The following is a 21,945-nucleotide window of genomic DNA, read 5'->3' as shown; positions in this document are numbered from 1 at the left end:
TGGTTTTTGTGACAAAGACATTGAGGTTTTTAATATCCATTGTGCATGCAATCACACTCTCCAACATCACTAGTTGTATCCTATTCATCATGGAATTGTGCCTATTGATTTATCTTGAATTTTCATTGTAGGGTTTGAGATGTCCTCTAGAGGCTAATATCATTTTGTGTGGTTGAATGCTAATATGTGTGTCATAGGTTAGGACATTAGTTAGGAGGTCTCATGAACTCATTTAGCTAGCAATACGAAGCTCTTCTTTGCTAAGGATTTGGTCCACGTATGGATGGAGCATCACATAATATTCTAATGGGGAATTTTGGGTCAAAGCAAGTACTTGAAACGAAGGGGGGTGAACACAAGTAGAATCATATTCTGATGTCTTAATGGTGCGATATTGCTTAGCAATATGGTCATATTTAACATCCCACTTTTTTCCACTATGCTTGTAATGTAAATCAATGCTAGAAAAACAAGGACTTGAATTGTGAGAGACGATTGAGGTTGGCAAGATTCTCAGGTGTGGTCTCAACACAACAACATTTGAAGGAGGTGACCAATCATCCTTTCAAGGCTTTCTCACATGAAATCTAAGTTGCAATGAGCTTATTGAAAATCAAGGCAGCCTTAATATAGGTGAATTTAAATTTCTCCCACAAGCATGGTAGAGACTTCATATTGTTGGTAGTGTTGTCATCAAGGAGGCCTAGGTCAAGTTGTTCATAGTTGTGTGAGAACAAAGTAAAGGTTGTCACCAATATCCATGCTAGTAACTAGTTTTAAGAGGGATTGCCTCTCATAAGAAGTTCATAGGCCTAAGGGTGGACTCACCTTTACTCAATTAGTTTGAGTAAGAGGTATGGCTATTTAATCTTGGCTTTTTGTAGGGTGTTGAGATGAGGGTGTCGTCATGGTTAGATGGGTTTATTGTATTTACCGGTTGGACTCGGGCTTGAGGAATGCTAGTAATTTCTACCTTAGTCTCACAATTAGGGGGCACCTAGCATTTGTGGATTTAACAGCTTAGTGGTCTACAACTCGTTGCATGATGATTGAGAATGTTGATAGCTTGGGCTCCTTGTAGGACTAACTAGTGCGGTTCTTTTCTTTTATAGAGTTGTTGAGGCACATTAGTTGATTTTGACGATTGTGGGGCTTGTTATCCTAGATATGGAAGTTAAGTGCTCTTAATTTTGGGTGGTTGGGATATTGTGGGAACATTATGTACATGTTTTATTATCAAAAACTAGATGCAATTGTTGCCAATGTAGTAACCTTGGGCCTTGAGCAAACCCTTAGACACCCTCTAGTTAGGTTGGGGCTGTGATGTTGGTGCCATTTCCATGCTTGATTGAGGATTTATTTTTGCAAATGGAGAGCATGTGAATAGACATTTTCCTTTTTACATGAGGGTGCTTAGGTGACGATTTTGGAGTCCATTTTTTATAGTTCATATTGGATTTAGGTAGTGGCTAGTATGCTATGGTTTGTGTCAACTTTGAATAGGTCATTGAGAAGAGTATCATTACTCTTTTTGAGGGGTAAACTACAAGATATTGAAGGCATCAATGGCAATGCTTTCTCAATTGAAGTGTTAGTGCCCTATTGAAAGTTTTCATAGTCTTGATATTGGGTAACTCCAAGTGGATGCATTGCATTTTGAGGTCGACTATTCACTTGGTTACTCGTTTAAATAGGCATCCTAATAGTGCCTCATTACAAATCCTTTAGTGTTAGGCAACACATAGAAGATAGTGGGCAGACCTTTAGACTAGATGATCAACATGATTTGACATTTCCCCAATATGCATAAGGAATTCCTCCTTATGGATTCATCTTTGTAGTTGTTGAGGTTAGCGGTGGTTGCCCAATGCTCATCCAGTCATTATATGCCATAATGTTACAATTAACACCTTCCACCATGTGGGATTTCCTTGATGTTTGTGTGACTCTCAAATAAGTTGTTGGTACGGGGTTTTCATCTTTGGGGTCAAGCTCAGTGATTCTAACATCCCTTATGGCAATAGGCAGTAGTGCGATTGGGGGTTTCTATAGCAAATGTGATGGTGGGTAATATTTATTGATTTGGTTTAAATTGAAAAATCCTATACCTTTGCCATCCAATGTTTCAAGCTCAGCATTATTGCTTCTACTAACTACACATCCATGGAGTCCACCTATGCTCAGAATTCATATTTTGCTTGATGGAGTAAAGAAACATGAGGCCCCCCTTCTCAAAATCCAATTGTTTAATATGTCTATCAAATAAGGTCTTTCATCGTAATTTTTTGTAGATAAGAGCATGAGTTGCTAGTAAAATTAGGTTTTAGATAATTGTTTTAACTCTGTCAACAAGTAGTTGGTCCAAGCCTCTTTGTCTTCCCACCTTTCTTGTATAGTCACTCTCAAGTTAGAGACAAGGAATTTGACTAGCATGATTGTGTCAGTACCATAGGTCAATTGAAAGGGGGTTTGGCCACTTGCAGTCTTATAGGCCATGTGATACACCGACAATGCTACCATAAGTTTATTGTTCGAATTGCTTCGAGAAGTGAAGATAATTTTGGTTATGACGTTTATCAAGATTTTGTTTGTAGCTTCAGAATGACCATTTTCTTGTGGGTAGTATGGGAAAGATTTTCAGCGTATAATGATGAATGTGAATAGCAAGAATGCGATCACCTCATTAATGAAGTGTGTGCCCTGGTTGCTCACAATCTCAATGGGACCGCCAAATTGAGAGGTCACTTGCTCCCATAAGAATTTTGCTATTGTTTGTACGTTGTCATGTGGTTACATGTTCAACGATTAAAATCCAAGAAAAAGACATCGATATATGCCTATGGGATATTTACTCATTATCCTAGAGTATTTTCTAGGTTTAGAACTAGTCTCCAAAATAGTCTACATATCCGTTATTGAGTTCTATTAACTTAATGACAATTTTGGGCAGATAAAAGCACATGCAATAAGTTATCTTGAGTGATGTCCATGCCTAAAAATACAAAAAAGCAACGTATATTACAAAAGTTCATTTCTCAACTATTTTAAGACAATTTTCATAATTCTATCTATGTTAGCTTGTAGACAGGCTTGTTCTGGTCAATTCACTTGGATGTCTTTCCGAGAGTGGGTTCATAAATTCAACAAAGGGTAGGCCACATCTAAGCTTCTATAGGAGTTCGAGCTGAAAATTAGTCAACTAGGTGCTATAAAGCAGATAGCTTTTACACTTGAGAAGGTTGAGCTATTTCTATAGGCAACAGACCCTTCACTTATAGATGGAGTTAGTGAAGCTAGTTAAAGATGGAACCTAATTGATGGGTCTAAAGATAGATTAGGAAGATGCCAACGATGTTGTTTCTATGCTGAATAAGAAGTAGTTGTGGCACATTAGATTGTAGATTGGTTTTATTACTCTAGTCTCTTCTTCTATACCTTTGTTTGTATCTTCTCCAACAATTGCTTCTATGCCTTTACTTGTTTCTATGGTTAACCACTTGTTTCTTTGGGTCCTCCTACCAAAGAGGAGTGCATGGATGAGATAATGAAAAGTATGAGGGGGCTAAAGCTAAATACAACAAAGGTGGAAGAACAAAAGAAAAGTGCATGTTTGTCTATAGCACCCAAAAGTTTGGGAAGAGAAGCCTCTGTGTGCAGATACACATGGTGCAAGAGCACTAAACATGATTGTAGGGATTGCGAGGCCTTTTAAAGGGCTCATAGCTAGAATTTCATTTTTTGGTAGGATGGAAATTTTTCCTCCTTAGGGATTCACCTTTGGAATTGCTGGGGTTAGCAGTCGTTGCCTAATGCTCATCCAGTCATTATATGTCATAATGTTACAATTAGCACCTTCAACCATGTGGGATTTCCTTGATGTTAGTGCAACTCTCAAATAAGTTGTTGGTATGGTTATTCATCTTTGGGTTAGGCCTAGTTATTCTATCATCCCTTATGGTAATAGACAGTAGTGCCATCGGGGGGTTTGCATAGCAGATGTGTTGGTGGGGAATATTTCCTTTATCAATGTCCATTGAAAAAGCTTATGCCTTTGCTATCCAATATTTCAAGCTCAACATTTCTGCTTCTACTAATCGCACATACTCAAAATGGGCCTATGCCTTTAAATTCATATTTTGCTTATATCTATTGATGGAGTAGACTAACATAAGGTCACCCTTCTCAAAATCCAATTGTTTAATGTGTCTGTTGAATACCTTTCATCGTACTTTTTAGTAGATAAGAGGATGTGTTGCTAGTAAAATAGGGTTTTAGATAATCATTCTAACTTCATCAAGCAATTGGTCCAAAGCTCTTTATCTTCCCACCCTTCTTGTATAGCCGCTATCAAGCTAGAGATAAAGGATTTGACTAGTATGATTATGCCAGTGCCATAGGTCAATTCAAAGGGGCTTTGGCTAGTTGTAGTCTTATAGGTCATGCGATCTGCCCACAATGCTACCATAAGTTTATTGTCCCAATTGCTTTGAGAAGTGAAGATAGTTTTGGTTAGGACATTTATCAAGATTTTGTTTGTAGCTTCAGCAGCATGACCATTTGCTTGTGGGTAGTATGGGATAGATTTTCAATGTTTAAACATGAATGTGAATAGCAAGAGTGAGATCACCTCATTAATGAAGTGCATGCTCTGGTTGCTCACAATCTCAATGGGATAGCCAAACCATCAAATCACTACTTCCATTAGAATTTTGATGTTGTTCGTATGTTGTCATGTGGTTACACGTTTAGTGATTTAAAAAACAAGAAAAAGACATCCACATAAATATTCTAGATATATACCTATGGGATATTTACTCATGATCCCATAATATTTTCTAGGTTCAAAACTAGTCTCCAAAATAGCTTGAATATCAAATATTGAGTTCCATTAACTTGATGAAAATTTTGGGTAGATAAAGACACATGCAATCAGTTATCTTGAGTGCTACAAAATATCCATGCCTAAAAATGCAAAAAAGAATGTGTTTTATGAAAAGTGGTTTTTTCGACTATTCTAAGATAATTTTCACAAGTTTGCCCATGTTAAGGCTTGTAGATAGGTCTATTCAAGTCGATTCATCTGTTAGTTTTGAGGGTGGGTTCATATGCCCAACAAAGGGTGGCCCCATCTAAGCTTATATGGAGTTCAAGCTTAAAACCATTCAATTAGACATTGTAGAGTGGACGACTTTTAGGCTTGAGAAGGTTGATCAATTTCTATAGGCAATAGACCCTCCATTGTTGCAAATGGAATTAGTGAATTTACTTAAAGATGGAACCAAAGTGATGGGTCTAAAGACAGATTGGTAGGATGCCAAGGATGCCATTTCTATGTTGAATAAGAGATAGGTGTGGCACACTAGATTGTGGATTGGTTCTATTACTCTAGTCTCTTATTCTATACCTTCACATGTATCTACTCTTGTATATTCTCTAGCAGCTACTCCTATGCCTTTACCTATTTCTATGGTTAAATCACTTGTTTGTTTGGCTCCTCCTACCCAAGATGAGGGTATGGATGACATAATCAAAAGTATGAGGGAGTAAAAGCTAAAGATGTCAAGGGTGGAAGAACAAATGAAGACTGCACATTTGTATACAACACCCAAGAGTTCCAAAAGAGAAGCCTTCTTGCGCAGATGCATATGGCACGATAGAACTGAGCATGATCGTAGGGATTGTGAGGGCTTTGATTTTCTAGCAAGATAGGAAGATTTGCTCCTTATGGATTCACCTTTGCAAATGTTGAGGTTAGTGGTGGTTGCTCAATGCTCATCCAATCATCATATGTCATAATGTTACAATAAACACCTTTGACCATGTGGGATTTCCTTGTTGTCAGTCTGGCTCTCAAATAAGTTGTTGGTATGGGGTTTTCATATTTGGGTTCAAGCTCACTAATTCTAATATCCCTTATGGCAATATGTGATAGTGCCATTGGGGGTTTGTGTAGCAGTTGCGTCAATGGGTATTATTTCTTGATTCAGCCCTTCCATTGAAAAAGGATGTGCCTTTGTTATCCAATGTTTCAAGCTTGCTAGTTCTACTAATGGCACATACTTGAAATGGAGCTATGCCTTTGAATTCATATTTTGCTCATATCCATTGATGGAGTAGACAAGGTCACGTGTCTCAAAACCAAATTATCTAATGTGTCTGTTAAACAAGGCCTTTCATCGTGCTTTTTAGTAGATAAGGGCATATATTGCTAGTAATGTCAAAATCAAATAATTCTTCCAACTCCATCAAGTAGTTGGTCCAAGCCTCTTTGTCTTCCCACCTTTCTTGTATAGCCACTCTCAAGCTAGAGAAATCAATTCAATTGGCATGATTGTGTCACTACCATAAGTCAAATTTAAAGGGGTTTTGGCAAGTTATAGTCTTATAGGCCATGTGATATGCCCACAATGCTACCATAAGTGTATTGTCCTAAATGCTTTGAGAAGTGAAGATCATTTTGGTTAGGATGTTTATCATGATTTTGTTTGTAGCTTTAGCATGACCATTTTCTTGTGGGTAGTATGTGAGGGATTTTCAATGTATAATCGAAGAAAGTCTGAATTTTCTATCTCCTCAGCATTCTCTCTCATCTCCTAGCCTTTCTACAACATTGCTCCGAAGATTATAACTTTGAGATTACTAGAGGTTGAGAAATTTTAGATTTATCTATTGTAAACCCTAAATTGTAGAGCAGAAATTAGGGTTTACTAGTAGCTTCGAGAAGCGTGCTAGAAATCGGAAGCTCCAAGACTTGGGTTCAACAGGGCTGAAGTTGTTTTGAGTCAAATTCAAGTGGAGGGACCAACAAATCAAGGAATTTGGGGCATTTTCCATCTCCATCAAAGCGGGTGAAGGACAATTGACTAGCCGAATGAAGGGGCAAATCAGATTGAAGACTTGCTAGTCATTTTGGATAGCAAGGGGAGTTGGATTACCAAAAAGGATTGGGAAAATCCTATCGTACATCAATTTTTTCTTTGGGGCTCAAACTTTGGGACATTTGTTGGGAGGGAGGTAATCCTGGATGGCATGCAGAGAAATCGTGAGATCATTTACTCCCATAAGAATTTTATTGTTGTTCGTATGTTGTCATCGTGTGGTTACACATTCAACGATTTAAAAATAATAAAAAGACATCCATATAAATATTCCACATGTGCCTATGGGATATTTACTCATGATCCTAAAAGATTTTCTAGGTTCAAAACTAGGCTCCAAAATAGTTTGAATATCCATTATTGAGTTCTATTAACTTAATGACAATTTTGGGTAGATAGAAACACATGTTAGGAGATCTCTTGAGTGCTACAAGGTATCCTCGCCTAAAAATACAAAAAAGCAAGATGTTTTATAAAAAGTGGCTTTTTCAACTATTTTGAGATGATTTTTGCTATTCTGGTCCATGTTAGCTTGTAGACAACTATTCCAGTCAATTCACTTATCAAATTTTTTGAGAGTAGGTTCATAAGTCCAACAAAGGACTGGCCCCATCTAAGCTTCTATGTGAGTTTGAGTTTAAACTTAGTCAATTAGACAATACTAAGCAAATTGCTTTTATGCCTAAGATGGTTGAGTTATTTCTATAAGCAATAGACCCTCTACTAAATATGGAATTAATGAAGTTACTTAAAGACAGAACCAACCAATGTGATGGTCTAAAGACAGATTGGTTGGATGCCAAGGATGTTGTGTCTATGCTAAATAAGAGATAGATGTGGCACACTAGATTGCAAATTGGTTCTATTCCTCCATTCCCTTCTATTATACCTTCACTTGTATCTTCTTCAGCAGCTACTCCTATGCCTTTACTTGTTTCTATGTTAAACCACTTGTTTCTTTGGCTCCTCCTACCAAAGATGAGGGTATGGATGAGATAATCAATAGTACGAGGGGGCTAAAGCTAAAGATATTAAGGGTGGAAAAACAAATGAAGAGTGCACATTTGTCTACAACACCCAAGAGTTCGGAAAGGGAAGCCTTTGTGCACAGATACATATGATGCGATAGCACCAAACATGATTACAAGGATTGTAAGGCCTTTAAAGGGGCTCATAGGTAAAATTTAGTTTTATGGTAGGATGGGAAGATTTTCTCCTTATGGATTCACCTTTGGACTTGCTGAGGTTAGCAGTTGTTGCCCAGTGCTAATCCAGTCATTATATGTCATAATGTTACAATTACCACCTTCGACAATGTCGGATTTCCTTGTTGTTAGTGTGACTCTCGAATAATATTTTGGTATGGGGTTTTCATCTTTGGGGTTAGGCTCAATGATTCTAACATCCCTTATGGCAATAAGCGGTAGTGCCATTGGGGGTTTGTGTACCAAATGTGCTCGTGGATAATATTTCTTGATATGGCTTCCATTGAAAAAGCATATGCCTTTGTCATCCAATCCTTCAAGCTCGACATTGCTAGTTCTACTAATTGCATATACTTGAAATGGGTCTATGCATCAAAATTTATATTTTGCTTTCATCCCTTAATGGAATAGAGTCAAAATCCAATTGTTTAATGTATTTTCCTTTTTTGTGCTTTTTTGTAGATAAGAGCATTTGTTGCTAGTAAAATTGGGTTTCAGATAATCGTTCTAACTCTATTAAGAAAGTTGGTCGAAGCATCTTTGTCTTCTTAGCTTTCTTGCATACCCACTCTCAAGCTAGAGATAGAATTCGACTGACATTATTGTTTCAGTACCGTAGGTCAATTTAAAGTGGGTTTGGCCAATTGTAGTCTTATAGGCCGTGCGATATGCCCACAATGCTACCATAAGTTTATTGTCCCAATTGTTTTAACAAGTGAAGATCATTTTGGTTAGGACATTTATCACCTCATTAATGAAGTGTGTAACTTGGTTGCTCATAACCTTAATGGGATAGCCAAATCGTGAGACCATGTGCTCCCACAAGAATTTATGTTTCTCATACGTTCTCATGTGGTCACAGATTCAATGATTAAAAAAACAATAAAAATACATCCATATAGATATTCTGGATATACTCCTATGGGATATTTACTCATGATCCTAAAAGATTGTCTAGGTTTAGAAATAGTCTTCAAAATAATATGAATATCCATTATTAAGTTCTATTAGCTTAATAATTTTGAGTAGATAAAAATATATGCAAGGATTTATCTTGAGTGCTACAGGGTGTCCATGCCTAAAAATACAAAAAAGCAACATGTTTTACAAAAAGTGTCTTTTTCGACTATTCTGAGATGATTTTCACAATTCTCCCTATGTTAGCTTGTAGACAAGTCTGTTCTAGTCAACTCACTTGTTGATGTTTCTAAGGGTGGGTTCATATGCCAACAATGGGCTGGCCACATCTAAGCTTCTACAAGTATTCAAGCTTAAATTAGTCAATTGGACACTATGGAGTAGAGGCTTTTACGCATGAGAAGGTTGAGCTATTTCTACAAGCAACAATAGAGCCTATGTTGTAGATGGAATTAGTGAAGTTACTTAAAGATGGAACCAAAGTGGTCAATCTAAAGATAAATTGGCAAGATGCCAAGGATGTTGTTTCTGTGCTAAATAAGAGATCCCATTATTGAGAGAATGGAAGCGCACCCCCCCCCCCCTCCCCCACAACCACACACACACACAAATATATATTAAATTTCTAAAATCTCTACACCATGTTTTGGATCTAAATTAGAATCTTCAAATCATAAGCTTGGGATAACAACTTCATGGAGCTCTAAGAAAAGAAGTTCTTCCTAAAACAAATCCAGACACTTAACTTCAACAATGAAGGAGATAAGGTTAAACAAGATATATAAGATTGGATTAAGAAAATGGATGACCATTTCATGGTACAAGAACCACTATTATTCAATAGTCTGTGACATTGCACATTCACATTAGTGGAAAAGCCAAGCTCTAGTGGAAGAAATGGTGCCAAGATAATGCAATAATTGAAGCTTCTTGAACTTGGAACAAATTAAGTAATGTGTTAGGAAAATTACATACTCCCAGCCTTCAAATCCACGAACATGAATAAATTTTGATAGTCTCCATTAAGTGAACTAAGCCTCTTATTTGAAGTTCTAAGTCTCCAAAAGTATGCACTACCAATGACATTTTGATAGTCTCCATTATGTGAACTTGACCTTCGAAGCCTCTTATTTGAAGTTTCGAGTCTCCAAAACTATGCATTGCCAGTGGCATCTAAGTAAATCACAATGTTTACCAATGATTGGATCCTCCTCTTGACACCCATCTTGTCGTAAATGAGACCCATAACCCTGAAAGGTATCCTCTTCCATGCCAAACTTATGATACAAGAAATATTTAGGAATAGCCAAAGAGGTCATGGCGTGGTCAAAAATCCTATGAAGGAACTATATTGGCTATGGAACCCAAGAAAACAATGGTAAAATAAATGATTGAGCCTTTGTGATCATTCAACATAGAGAGATGTGGGCAACAAATAATGTTTCCAATGTAAGAATACTAACACCTAAGGAAAGATTATCTAGACCACCCATGATATCCAAACTTTAACTGTAATGAGAGGTCAAGCATGATGGGACAATCAAAGAGTTGAAGAAAGAGAAAGAGGATCTAGTATTGACTCCATGATAGGGAAATTGTCTAAACAAGAGTTTACCTTAGGTATAGTGATGTACAACAAGGATCCATTCATGGGGTTGAGAACAAAAAAGGAATTGACCATGAATGCTCAATCATTCAAATACAAAAAACTTACTTATGTGAATGTTTTAGAAATTTGGTTGATTGTGGAAACACTTGCTCATTTTTATCTCGACATAGAATACCAAGGAAACGGTTCTAACAATTACTTTAGTAGAATGGAAATAACCTCAACTAAAACTACAAGACAAACCCAATTTGAATTAGACAAGGAGCAACTATGCCCGATTTTCAAGTTCTAGCTTTAGGATGCTACATATGTATATTGGGCATGGATTGGCTTAGACAAAATAAATCCCAAATCCTATGTGAGAAGAAGTTATTTTCTAGAAACTCAATGGAAACATTGCCAAAATGGAAGGAAAGCAAGATGGTGGGTGAGGGTCCAGTTGGGCAAGGCAAATCGACTCTAAAAGGGGTTGCAGAAAGGACAAGCAATCTACCTAATTGGGTTAAACAAATTGGAAGATCTTGATTAAGGTAAGGTAACCTCCTAAATACATTCATTCAATGATATATTTCTAAAACGGTTGGAATTCCCTTCACATTTAATAGTAGAACTAGTTGAATAGGGTCTAATGGATAAATCATTTGTATATGTAAAGAGTGTCAAGGCTACTGTGATGTGGCAAATGTAGGCCATGTGCTCTATGTGTGTGTGTGTGTGTGTGTGTGTGTGTGTGTGTGTGTGTGTGTGTGTAGTTAATTAATAAAATATATATTTGATCCCTTATTCTTCAATAATGTCCTAGTGTACCCTAGGTCTCAGAAGGATCACAAAGTCCAATTGAAGATTGTACTTTAAAATATTTGATAGAATGAGCTCTATGCTAAGAAGAGCAAGTGCATCTTTTGTGTGAACCAAATTGAATATTTAGGGCGAATCTCCTCTACCAAAGAACTCTCAATTCACCTCCTTTAAAACCAAGGATATTCTTGATTGGTCAATTTGCAAGACAATCAAGAATTCTACGGATTCTTGGGACTAATGGGATGTTATTGGGTTTCATCAAATATTACTCCCTTATAACGACACCATTAATCAATCTCCTAAAGAAGCACACCTAGATTGTGTGGCTTATAGAATTCCACTAGATCTTTGACAAACTCTAGGAGTGTGTCATATCAAGCCCTATATTGAAACTCCTCGATTTCACCTAGACATTTAAGTTGGTTACCAATGCAAGTAGACTTGCCATCATGGGAGTCTTGGTTCAAAAAGACACTAACCTGCACTTTTCCAAATTAAAACCATACAAAGCTAACTATGCTTCACATGACCTAGAATTACTTGGAATAATGCATTGCATAAAACTATGGAGACATTTTCTTCTAGTAGGGAGAAAATTTCCATTAATGGTAGAGCAAAAAAGTCTCAAGTGGATCTCAACCGAGCAAATCTAAACATAAGGAAAAGAGGATGATAGAAACCCTACAAGAGTTTGAGCTTGGGATTAAATATATAAACCCTACAAGAATTTGAGCTTGGGATCAAATATGGGAAGTTTAAGGGCCATATCCACTCCTAATAATCCTATACTAGAACTTGTGTATCAAGTTGTGGCACACTCATGGAAAAGGTTCTTGTGGGAAACACATGGTAGTCCCATACCTAGATACCTCAAATATTGAAAGACCCTTAATGTTATCCAAAAGAGCTATGATTGTTTAAGAATAAAGTGATGCAATCCTCTATATAAACCAATGCCTAACTTGCCAAAGGATTAAGGCAAATTGAATCAAGATGCTCAAAGAAATTCAATCCTTGGATATTTCGCAAATGAAATGGGTGCCCATAAGCATGGATTTGATAGTGGGTCTACCTACTAATGAATGTGGCTATGACTTAATCATGGAGGTTGTGGACACACTTACTAAGTTGGCTCACTTGATTCTAGTTATGACCATCTACAAGTCTTCTATATTGCAAGACTATTCATCAAAATGTTAATTTAGACTATATGTGCTACCCAAAAGCCTATTAGTGATAAGTACACTAAGCTCACCTCTGAGTCCTAACCTAGTTAATTTAGGAAATTGGAACTTGCTTATGCTTTAGCACCACCTGACATCCTCAAATGGATAGTCAAATTGGGAGGGTAAACTAGACCATTTCAGATGTTTTGAGTGCTTGCTATGGGAGATGCATTGTTAAAAGAAGTTTTGTCATTTTAATTTGAAATGAATGCAAATGACTCTCAATGTTCTACCAAAGGAAAATGAAAAGGAAGTCAGAGAAATAGTGCAATAAGAAAGACTTAATGAAGTATTTAACACTAATAGCATACAAGTTTCATTATGTAGCTAGTGATTTTTGCCATGGTAAGAAGATAAGGTAAAAAGAGATTGAAGTAAATGGTCCAATAAGAAAGACTTAATGAAGTATTTAACATTAATAAAATGTGGGAATCATGATGCATTTGCTAACTATGTAAAATGTGGTCCAATAAGAAAGACTTAATGAAGTATTTAACATTAGTAAAATGTGGGAATCATGGTAAGAAGAGTTAGGTAAAATGGGATTGAAGTGCAAGAATCATGATGTAGTTTCACCTTCAATCCTTACTTATATCTATAATGCCCTCTTTGCCACCAATGATGAAACTTACATCCTTTATTTTTGACACATTATATGAATCACAATGTAAAAGGAATGGATCTTCTTGCAATCAGTGTTTTTTATGTCTTGCGTGTTGATTTTTACAAGCAATGCATCCCAATAATGGAATGCTTCATTTAGCTTTTATATTTGGACAAATGCATACACTATATATTAAACTTAAGTGCATTCCAATAATGGAATGCTTCATCTTGCTTTTATATTTGAAAAAATGCATACACTATATATTAAACGTAAGTGCAAAGATTAATCACATGGAAAAGTGAGAGACCCTTTTACAACCAATGAGATTTTACAAGTGGCCTTGGTTAGCCAAGGTTTCTCTACACAAATTGAACTTAACAAATTTTTTGGAATTTATTAGTTAGTAGTTTATTGATATTTTTGGTGTATCAAAGCATGGGGCCCACCAATCCACTCTACCTCGCATAGGACATGAGCTAAATTATTATTAAGAGAGCTAGCATTTAAAGAAAAGCATGATATTTATCTTCATCTTGGTATCTACCACACCCACCATTTGCTCAATCGCAATGGAGACATTATTTTATCTCAAATAAGATTATAGTCATGTTGAAGTTTTTGGGAACAGATATAGAATAGGTGCTAATTTTGTCGGTGAAAGAAGTAAGCCCTTACAAGAAGAATAAGAAAATGAAAAAGCAAAGGAAAAACTACAAACTACTAATTAACTAGGGATAACTTTTCCCTATGAATAGGTGAAGTCCCACCATAAGTATAGCATGTGGGGGATATGTTGCAATTAATGCATGTATGCAAAGTTATGTGCATGTGTGTACACATGTGAATGCATGCATGCTATGTATATATAGGTATATGTGCACAAACCACAATAACCTAAAAGAATATTAAAATTAAGGAATAGATATAGAATGGGTGCTCTATTATCAAATCACTTTGTAAACCATAAAAAAAGAAATGAAGCCTAATATGGGTAGAAATTCAAGAACAAGAGTGTGCATGGTGACCTACAACATTGCTTTATGATTATTTTTCTTTCTCTTTTGTGCTAATTGTGTAAATGAAAGAATCAAACCCTTCAATAAGAATAAGAAAATAAAAAATCAAATGAAAAAAAACTATAAAGTACTAGTTAACTAGAGGTAACTTTCCCCCAAGAATAGGTGATATCCACCATTAGTATAGCATGGCCTTACAAGCAAAACTAAAGGATATGAAGTCATTACTACAGTACATCAACACTTCAAACACTTGGGCAATAAGATTTAGAATATTTCCATCTCAAATAACAATCTTGCACTCAAAAAATATGAAATCTCAAGAATAAATGCAATAGCCTTACCTGGAGGTACACCAACAATTGAAAGGAAACTACACCCTAATAACTTCTTTTGACTTTTATTGCCCTTCATGAATGAACAATTTGCTTTTTCCTAGTTTTCTTTTAGCTTGTCATTTGAAACATGAGGTTTTATGTGGTAACATGGATCCAATTTAAAATTACTAATTTTACCACATAAAAGAGGAGATAGTTTTGCTCTTATCTTTATTTGTATTTATTGTCGTTTTGATACTCTTAGCTAGAAATTATATTCGCTTATGACTCCTTTTCTCCAATCATGCAATCTAAAAGAAACGAACAAATGATCAACCAAAATTAAATAAGCTTACTAAGATGTAAAAATTGATGAGAACTTCGATTTATTGACTTTTGAAATCTTCAAGTATTAATTGAGCAATCTTTATCCTCTACCCTTGAAACAATATTATGGAAAGCTATGAGTTTCATTTGTCTATATATACAACTATTTTCACTATTTAGAGCAAGTTATGTTGTCTAAATACCTAGTTGCTCTAAATAGTTACTGTAAATAGTGAAATAGTTAACTTTCATTTGTATTTCATGGTGTTGTGCACACTTGCTTACATCATCTTGCAAGCTTGTACTCCTTTGGCCTTTACATGTTTGAAGTGAAACTATACTAGTTTTTTCAAGTGACTTAATTTGAAATCACAATACAAGTTCAACATTCAAAAGAATGCACTTGGGCTAACTAAAATGCTGGAGAAAGTCATTCTATCTAACTTCATTTGAAACAAATGCAATAGGATACCATATGATAAATGCCCATCAAGTGTTGATTTGACTCAACAAGTTCAAAGTTAATAAATAATGGACCACTTTTTGTCCCAATCTATGTACTAAGACACCAAATTTCAAGTGTGAGTGCCCCATTCACCATTAAATGAACACTAGCTAGTCAATGGTCAAACTTTGATCAATAAATACCTCACTTGACCACTTCTTGCCTATCAAAAGTCAAAATTCTTCTAGAGTCCAACTAGAGCAATCATGTCTTCAACAACACATGCCTATTTGACTTGATCACCAAACATTAACCACTTTATATGTATCCTACCTTTCTTAGATCCTATGTATGAATTTGTGAAGTCAAGATTCCCCAAATTCGATAAGCCTCACATGCAACATAGTTTGTCACTTTTATCCTAACCAATCAAGATCTTTTGTGTGAATTCGTGCACTCAAGATTCTCAAATTTTGATAAGTCTCTCATCCAAGCATAGCATTTGAAGGAAAGGTAGAAAGCAAGTTTAAAGGTCAAACCAAGTAGACAACACCAATGCTAGTTAATAAGGGCATCTCAACATGTGTTAGCTTGGTTTGCTTGAAAAGGCCAAAAGGTATGTAATCTCAAGAGTAAGTCAATTTGGGATTGTAACCTCACTCTAGTTACTACTAATTTGCACGACCGTTCTAATGGGTGACAAGTTCAAAGATTCTAAAATATTGAGAGCATCCAATTGGAGGTTGAGGTACATTGGAGACATTTTAGACCCTATCCCAATTTGATCTTGTGCTTTGGAGCCTATTATTCATCAATTTGAAGAGCCTAAGCTGAGGGCAACTTTTGATGGAATATTATTATGGGAATCAAGGTCTACCTAAATAATTATTGCATTCAACGGAGACCCTTTAGATCCCAATTTGATCTTGTGCTTTGGAGCTAATTATTGGTCAATTAAAAGAGCTTAAATTGAGAGGATCTATCAATGGAGTACTTTTGTGGGATCTGAGATCAACTTAAATAATTATAACTTCTCAAGGCCAATTATGAAGTTAACCAAAAAAACCTTCTTTGATAAAACTACAAGTGCATGTGCTATGATTTCTGGATTTATTATCATCTAGATCACTTCAATAGTTTAACCAAACACATCCAATTAACATGTCCTAGTGTCCTCAATGTGCCATACATCAAATTGTAATAACGTTTTGAGAATTGAGTTAACACTAGAGACAAGATCAAGATTTCAAGCCCCGTTTACGCTTATTTGGTCCTTGCAAGCAATAAATATCAACTCAATGTATGTGCTTCATCAAGTCACGATTAGTATTCTCACTTACTTATCAATTTACTGCCCACAAACCAACCTAGCTAATGTACTTCTAACATAGAGAATAAAAAATTGTAACATAAACCTAAATGACATGCCATTAGTTGTATTTATCCCTACATATGCTCCTAGTTTTTCCTTCTCATTAAACCAATTAAGCCTCTATTAAAATTTAAGACCTTCAGATCTCTCTCTTGACCATTGTGATGCAAGATCTATGCTTGTTGACTTGTAGCAAAGTAAAGCCAAATACTACAATATATTAAGACACAACAATAATTTCAATGCATCAAGCCTCCTTTAGAGTCCAAGTCACTACCCAAAAGATTAACAAGAATGTCTTTACAGAAAAACTATCTCCATTTCACAAAGAGACATAAACCCAATCAATGCTCTCCATAACTTGTAAATATTTTTCATTCCTTTCATGTTGAGTGGAATGAAAGCTAGCTAAGAATTGTCAAGTGAGAGTATCTCAGCGTGTAGGCTTTGTGGTTTCATGAGAAGAATGGAAGGTAACATTGAAAACCATACAGAAGCAAAAGCATAGCAACAAAGACCCACATTTTCTTTGGGCTTGAAACATTTGAGATATTTCCATCGAGTAAAAATCACAGTTCTTGGGACTAGAAACTTCTGAAACATTACTACTTTCTGAGTGAAAAGTACAATGCTTTTTAGTTGTTAAACAGCAATGAGACTGGACTTTCAAAAATATTGTGAAATGCTATGGTACCTTACCTGAGTTTTTTATTCTTCTTCCACATTCCTATTATCACCTCTCATTGCTGTCACTCTCGAACCACCACCTCTTCTCAACCCACCAAAGTTAAATTTGAATAATACTTACTTGTTTGGCATTTATATCTATTCTTATTTTGAAAATTGATTGTATGTTATATTCATTTATGAGTTGTGTGACATGAATTACTCTTAATTGGCTTTTCCTTGTTAAGGGAGAAAGTGTATCCCTTTATAAAAATATCCACATATTTCATTTTCACCCTTCTTGTAAGAAACTAATAAAACTTTTTTTTACCACTTTAGTTTGTGAACATTTCTGGCTGTTATGAGCAAAACGCTTTGCTGATGAGCTTCAGTCTGGAAAAGACTCGACTATTTATTAATGGGAATTAAATGGCCCCTGGGAAGATATGGGAGGGTCAATTGTTTAAGAAAATACCTGTTCGGTACAGGACAGTTCTCATACAAAATTTTTGTTAAATCATCATGCTCAATTCTTCGCAGTCAGGACTCCTCGCAAATATCAGAGAACTTCACACAAGCAACCCATGACTACCACCTTATCATCACCTCATTTTTCTACAACATTGAGCAAATGTAAGTTGCATCATCTTATGTAGGTCAAACCAGTCTCACGCAACCTAATCTCTTAAGGGCGCAAAAAAATTTTAGCCAGTTCCATGGACTCCAGGACAGATTCAGCTGACCACTGGCTTTCAAAGCGCATTTTAGCCCCTCCAATTGGCACTGTTTAAAAACCCGTTGGCATATTCTGCACTTGGCCAGCAAAATAAGTAACCACCTGCCTCCTTGTACAATCTGTTCTATGTTTCGTAGATATTTCTGCACTGATCTATATCTATCATCAACAAACCTTTAAAGAACACCTCACATTTTCTGGACACGAGCCCATCCATTTTATCTGTGAAAACACTGAGAGCATGTAGTACTCTGGGCACCTGTACTGTAAAGGAATTTTTCCATTCAGATAGAAGGGAATCTGATTTAAAGCTAACAGGCATTTTGGCATCCTCCTCCAAGGAAACATACATATGCAACACTGGACACATGCATCAAAGCCAATACGACAAACACACAACTGCGCACTTCCAAAAAGATGTGATGTGAAGGTCACAAGGCCTTGACACATTCACTACGGCCAATATGGCCAATGAACTTGCTCTTGTCACAAAGGTGTGGGCTTATATTGTAATGTGACTCTCTCAGCACTTCTACTTGCCATGGATTTGTGATACACTTCTGGTATTCAAAGCTTTCAAAACCATGCACTCTTTGTGGATAGTTGGCAATAGCAAACAGGGGGATATGATGATAGCAAAACAGTGAAGAAGTCTCTCTTTTACAGGCCTGAACTGAAACATTCAAGACTACCATTTCACAGAGAACAAATAAAGACCAGCAGCCCGAACAAGATCTGATTTCTAGTCACCCTGTGACTATCAAACTAAATTCATAGAGAAGTCACCTAGCCCAGCTTAAGTTAGTATAGCTCCCTCGTGACACATCTTAAGTTAGAAGTTCGACTAGAAGAGTTATACAGCTCCCTTTCCAACTAACATCTGAATGTAATTTGCAAAAAGAGGTAGTACAGCTCATGAAGACAATACCACAACCCCAGGTTGCCAAAACCCATGTAAACAACAGTGGGACTCATAAGGTCTTCATGTAGCATCGGATAACTGTGATATCTGAGCTCAGACACAGTCACTAACTTCAGGCATCTCTCTGTTTACACTTCAATCAACTTCTTGAAGGGGAGTAGCAACATCCTCGGCTGTAAATTTCCCCTTGCCTTTCTCTGCAGTTCTCCCTTTTCCTTTTCTGTCAAGAAGAGCTTTCCTGTCCTTGTCCAATTTCAATTTCATAATGACTACTTTAGATGGGTCAATACCAACATTGACAGTTGCCCCTGAGAAGATCATCAAAACCCATGATCAATAAATAGACATGTCTAAAGCAACAGCATATGGTAGAGAGGTAATATATATACCATTTACTTTCTCCCTAGTGATACGCTCCACATGAATAACCCACTTGCGTCTATACACTTGGACCACTTTTCCCTCTCTACCTTTAAAGGTTCCTCTTACAACCTTAACTTCATCATCCTTTCGCACAGGCACTGAACGAACCTGTCAATACTAATAGTTAAGAGTATGCAAGACAATGAATCATGTTTACAAGAGTTGACTACAGAGCTTACATTATGCTTGTTACGCAGTGTAGAGGAAAGCGGTGCACTCATCAAAATGCGCCGCGCGCTTGAAGGTGCAGTAAAATGAGCCTTCCTGGACTTGCGCCTAGAGCTGCTGACTCCTGAAATCAAAGGCACGAACCATTAGAATTGCAAATAACTCACACACTCCTTAGTTTTAGGCTACACAAGCACACAGGTTCTCAATTAACAGAAGGATCAGCATACCAATGAATACATAATATGGAGCACAGATGAGGTGAGGGGCAGTAGCTCAAAAAGGGTTACTATGGCAGCCTATCAAAATATAAAGCATGCACACTATAACCTCATCAAAAAAGCTACTCCTTCAATTCGATAGCCAAGGAGGAAGAGCCACATATGTAGGATTGCAGAGCTAGTAATAGTGGCGGCTCTGAACATGACTTTTCCCGATGGTTCTGGGGGAGGACACAGAGGAATTTTTCCAGTCTACAAAAACTTACCATGATAGCCCTTTGTTCTTGTCTATGCAGGCCATTAGAAAGAGCTATAGACAAAGTACAGCAAATTAGTCTCAAAAGCTCCCCAGAAAAGAGATGGGAAACTAAAGCAGACACTAGTGTAGCATCCAAAGCGTACTATCCAAACCATGGTGCAGATTCCCATCTCTCACCCCTGAACAGACACAGAATGTATCATCTCCTTCAAAATAAGAGGAGGAGTGGCATCCAATTCCTCTCTCCTGATTCAAAATGGCAGGATTTTAGCTGATTGAGGCTTATAACCTTCGGTATATATCACACACAAGATATATTAGATAATTCCTATTCACACTATGGAATATGACAACATTACAAGTTTCTACTCCGGGGGTACAGCATGCCCGTGGACCGTGATGTTATAAACTACAAGGGAAAACAAGGGAAAAGAGACCTTTTTCCCACTAGGAAAAGTGTCCAAAACTTCTTGATAGGCGCAGATCCAATCTATCAATCCTTCCGACCAGACATGCCATCTCCTTCTGAACAAAAGAAATTGCAGCATCCAATTCCTCTCTGTTGCTTAAAAATGGCAGGACTTTAGATGTTGAGACTTATAGCCTTTCGCATACATACATATCTTGAACAATAGCAGACCCGCAAACTCGCCCCAAAAGAAAGAGTTACAAAGCATTCGCTAGCACTGCAGCCCCCAATCTCCCTCTATCCTTCTTAGAGACCAGCATCGAATCTCTCACTCCGTCTTCGAAACAAAAAGAAGCGCAGAACACACAACAAGCGCTCCTAGCTAGTACCCGCGTGTTCATTGTCCTAGCAAGCACGGGTCTTTAGAGAGTCCGTAACACGATGCTGTTTTAAATCCCCTCCTCTCGTCTCCCTCTCTCTCTCTTTCTCTCTCTCACTATTACTCACAACAGGACCGTGCATGTTTGAGAGAGCAGCCAAAACACTGAAAGCTCATGTCAGATCACCCACTGCAGCATCCAATCTTCGTCTCTCCTTCTTGGAGACCAGCATTGAATCTCTCACTCCGTCTTCGAAACGAAAAGAAGCGCGTAACACACAATGCACGCCCCGACTGATACAGAACCTCAGATCGAGCACGGAGAACATAATACTCACTTGGATTGAACTTCATGGCGATCACCTGCGCGTCTGGGCTCCCAGAGTCGATGCTAGGAGAAGAGAGATCCTACATTCTGCGAACATGGTCTTAAAAACCCTAGGCTAGAGGGTGGGCGGACGCAGTAAAACGCCTTTGTCCGTCCTCGACTGTACATTAGTGCTTAAGTAATGCACTTAAGACTAGGTTATAGTGCATCAATGAGAAATGAATGATTGTCAATTATTAGTTGGTTATTGACGTGTAGGTATATCATCCTAAAGGATAAGATGCCGCGGAGGCTGAGTTGGAGTCGTAGTCGGAGTCGGAGTCGGGCCCCAAGCCTGCCTTTTGAAGTTTAAGGATGCCCTTCATGAGTATTTTAGTAGACGTCCTAAAAGCATATTTGCCCTTCATTTTACCCATCATGACATGGGGGAAATTTTTTTCCCTTTTGTAAAAAATTTGGGATAAATCAATGGAAATTCCAATTATATATGTAAAGGTATACACCAATCCAAACATTTAAATCACTTAAAAACCCAAGCTCTAAAACGACAATGGGTAAACCCAAGTAGTACTTAAGGTTTGGACGTTTAAAATATCTATGCTAATCAACCACTTTGACATGCCTTTAGGAAAACACAAACGGAAAAGGGCTCGACTCACTAAGGAATGAAAATACCCAATATCATACATCTTGTAGTACTCAAACATCATATA

The 21,945-nt window shown here is 37.0% G+C and overlaps 1 protein-coding gene across 1 annotated transcript; it reads right to left on the bottom strand.

The window, feature by feature from the left end:
- Positions 1 to 18,756: 18,756 nt before the first annotated feature.
- Positions 18,757 to 21,399, bottom strand: LOC148013631 (large ribosomal subunit protein uL24y-like). Its single transcript, XM_087667770.1, has 4 exons — positions 21,243 to 21,399; positions 19,648 to 19,760; positions 19,435 to 19,576; positions 18,757 to 19,353 (listed from the first exon to the last, which is right to left on the bottom strand). The coding sequence occupies exons 1-4, from the start codon at positions 21,256 to 21,258 to the stop codon at positions 19,181 to 19,183; spliced, it is 444 nt and encodes a 147-aa protein (XP_087523896.1). The 5' UTR covers positions 21,259 to 21,399; the 3' UTR covers positions 18,757 to 19,180.
- Positions 21,400 to 21,945: the final 546 nt, after the last annotated feature.

This window comes from Lygodium microphyllum, chromosome 26, assembly GCF_053477565.2.
Source record: "Lygodium microphyllum isolate KBCC chromosome 26, Lygodium_microphyllum_v1.1.10, whole genome shotgun sequence".
Taxonomy (NCBI): Eukaryota; Viridiplantae; Streptophyta; class Polypodiopsida; order Schizaeales; family Lygodiaceae; genus Lygodium; species Lygodium microphyllum.
Note: the sequence above shows the minus strand (reverse complement) of the source record. Positions and strands in the feature narration are given on the sequence as shown.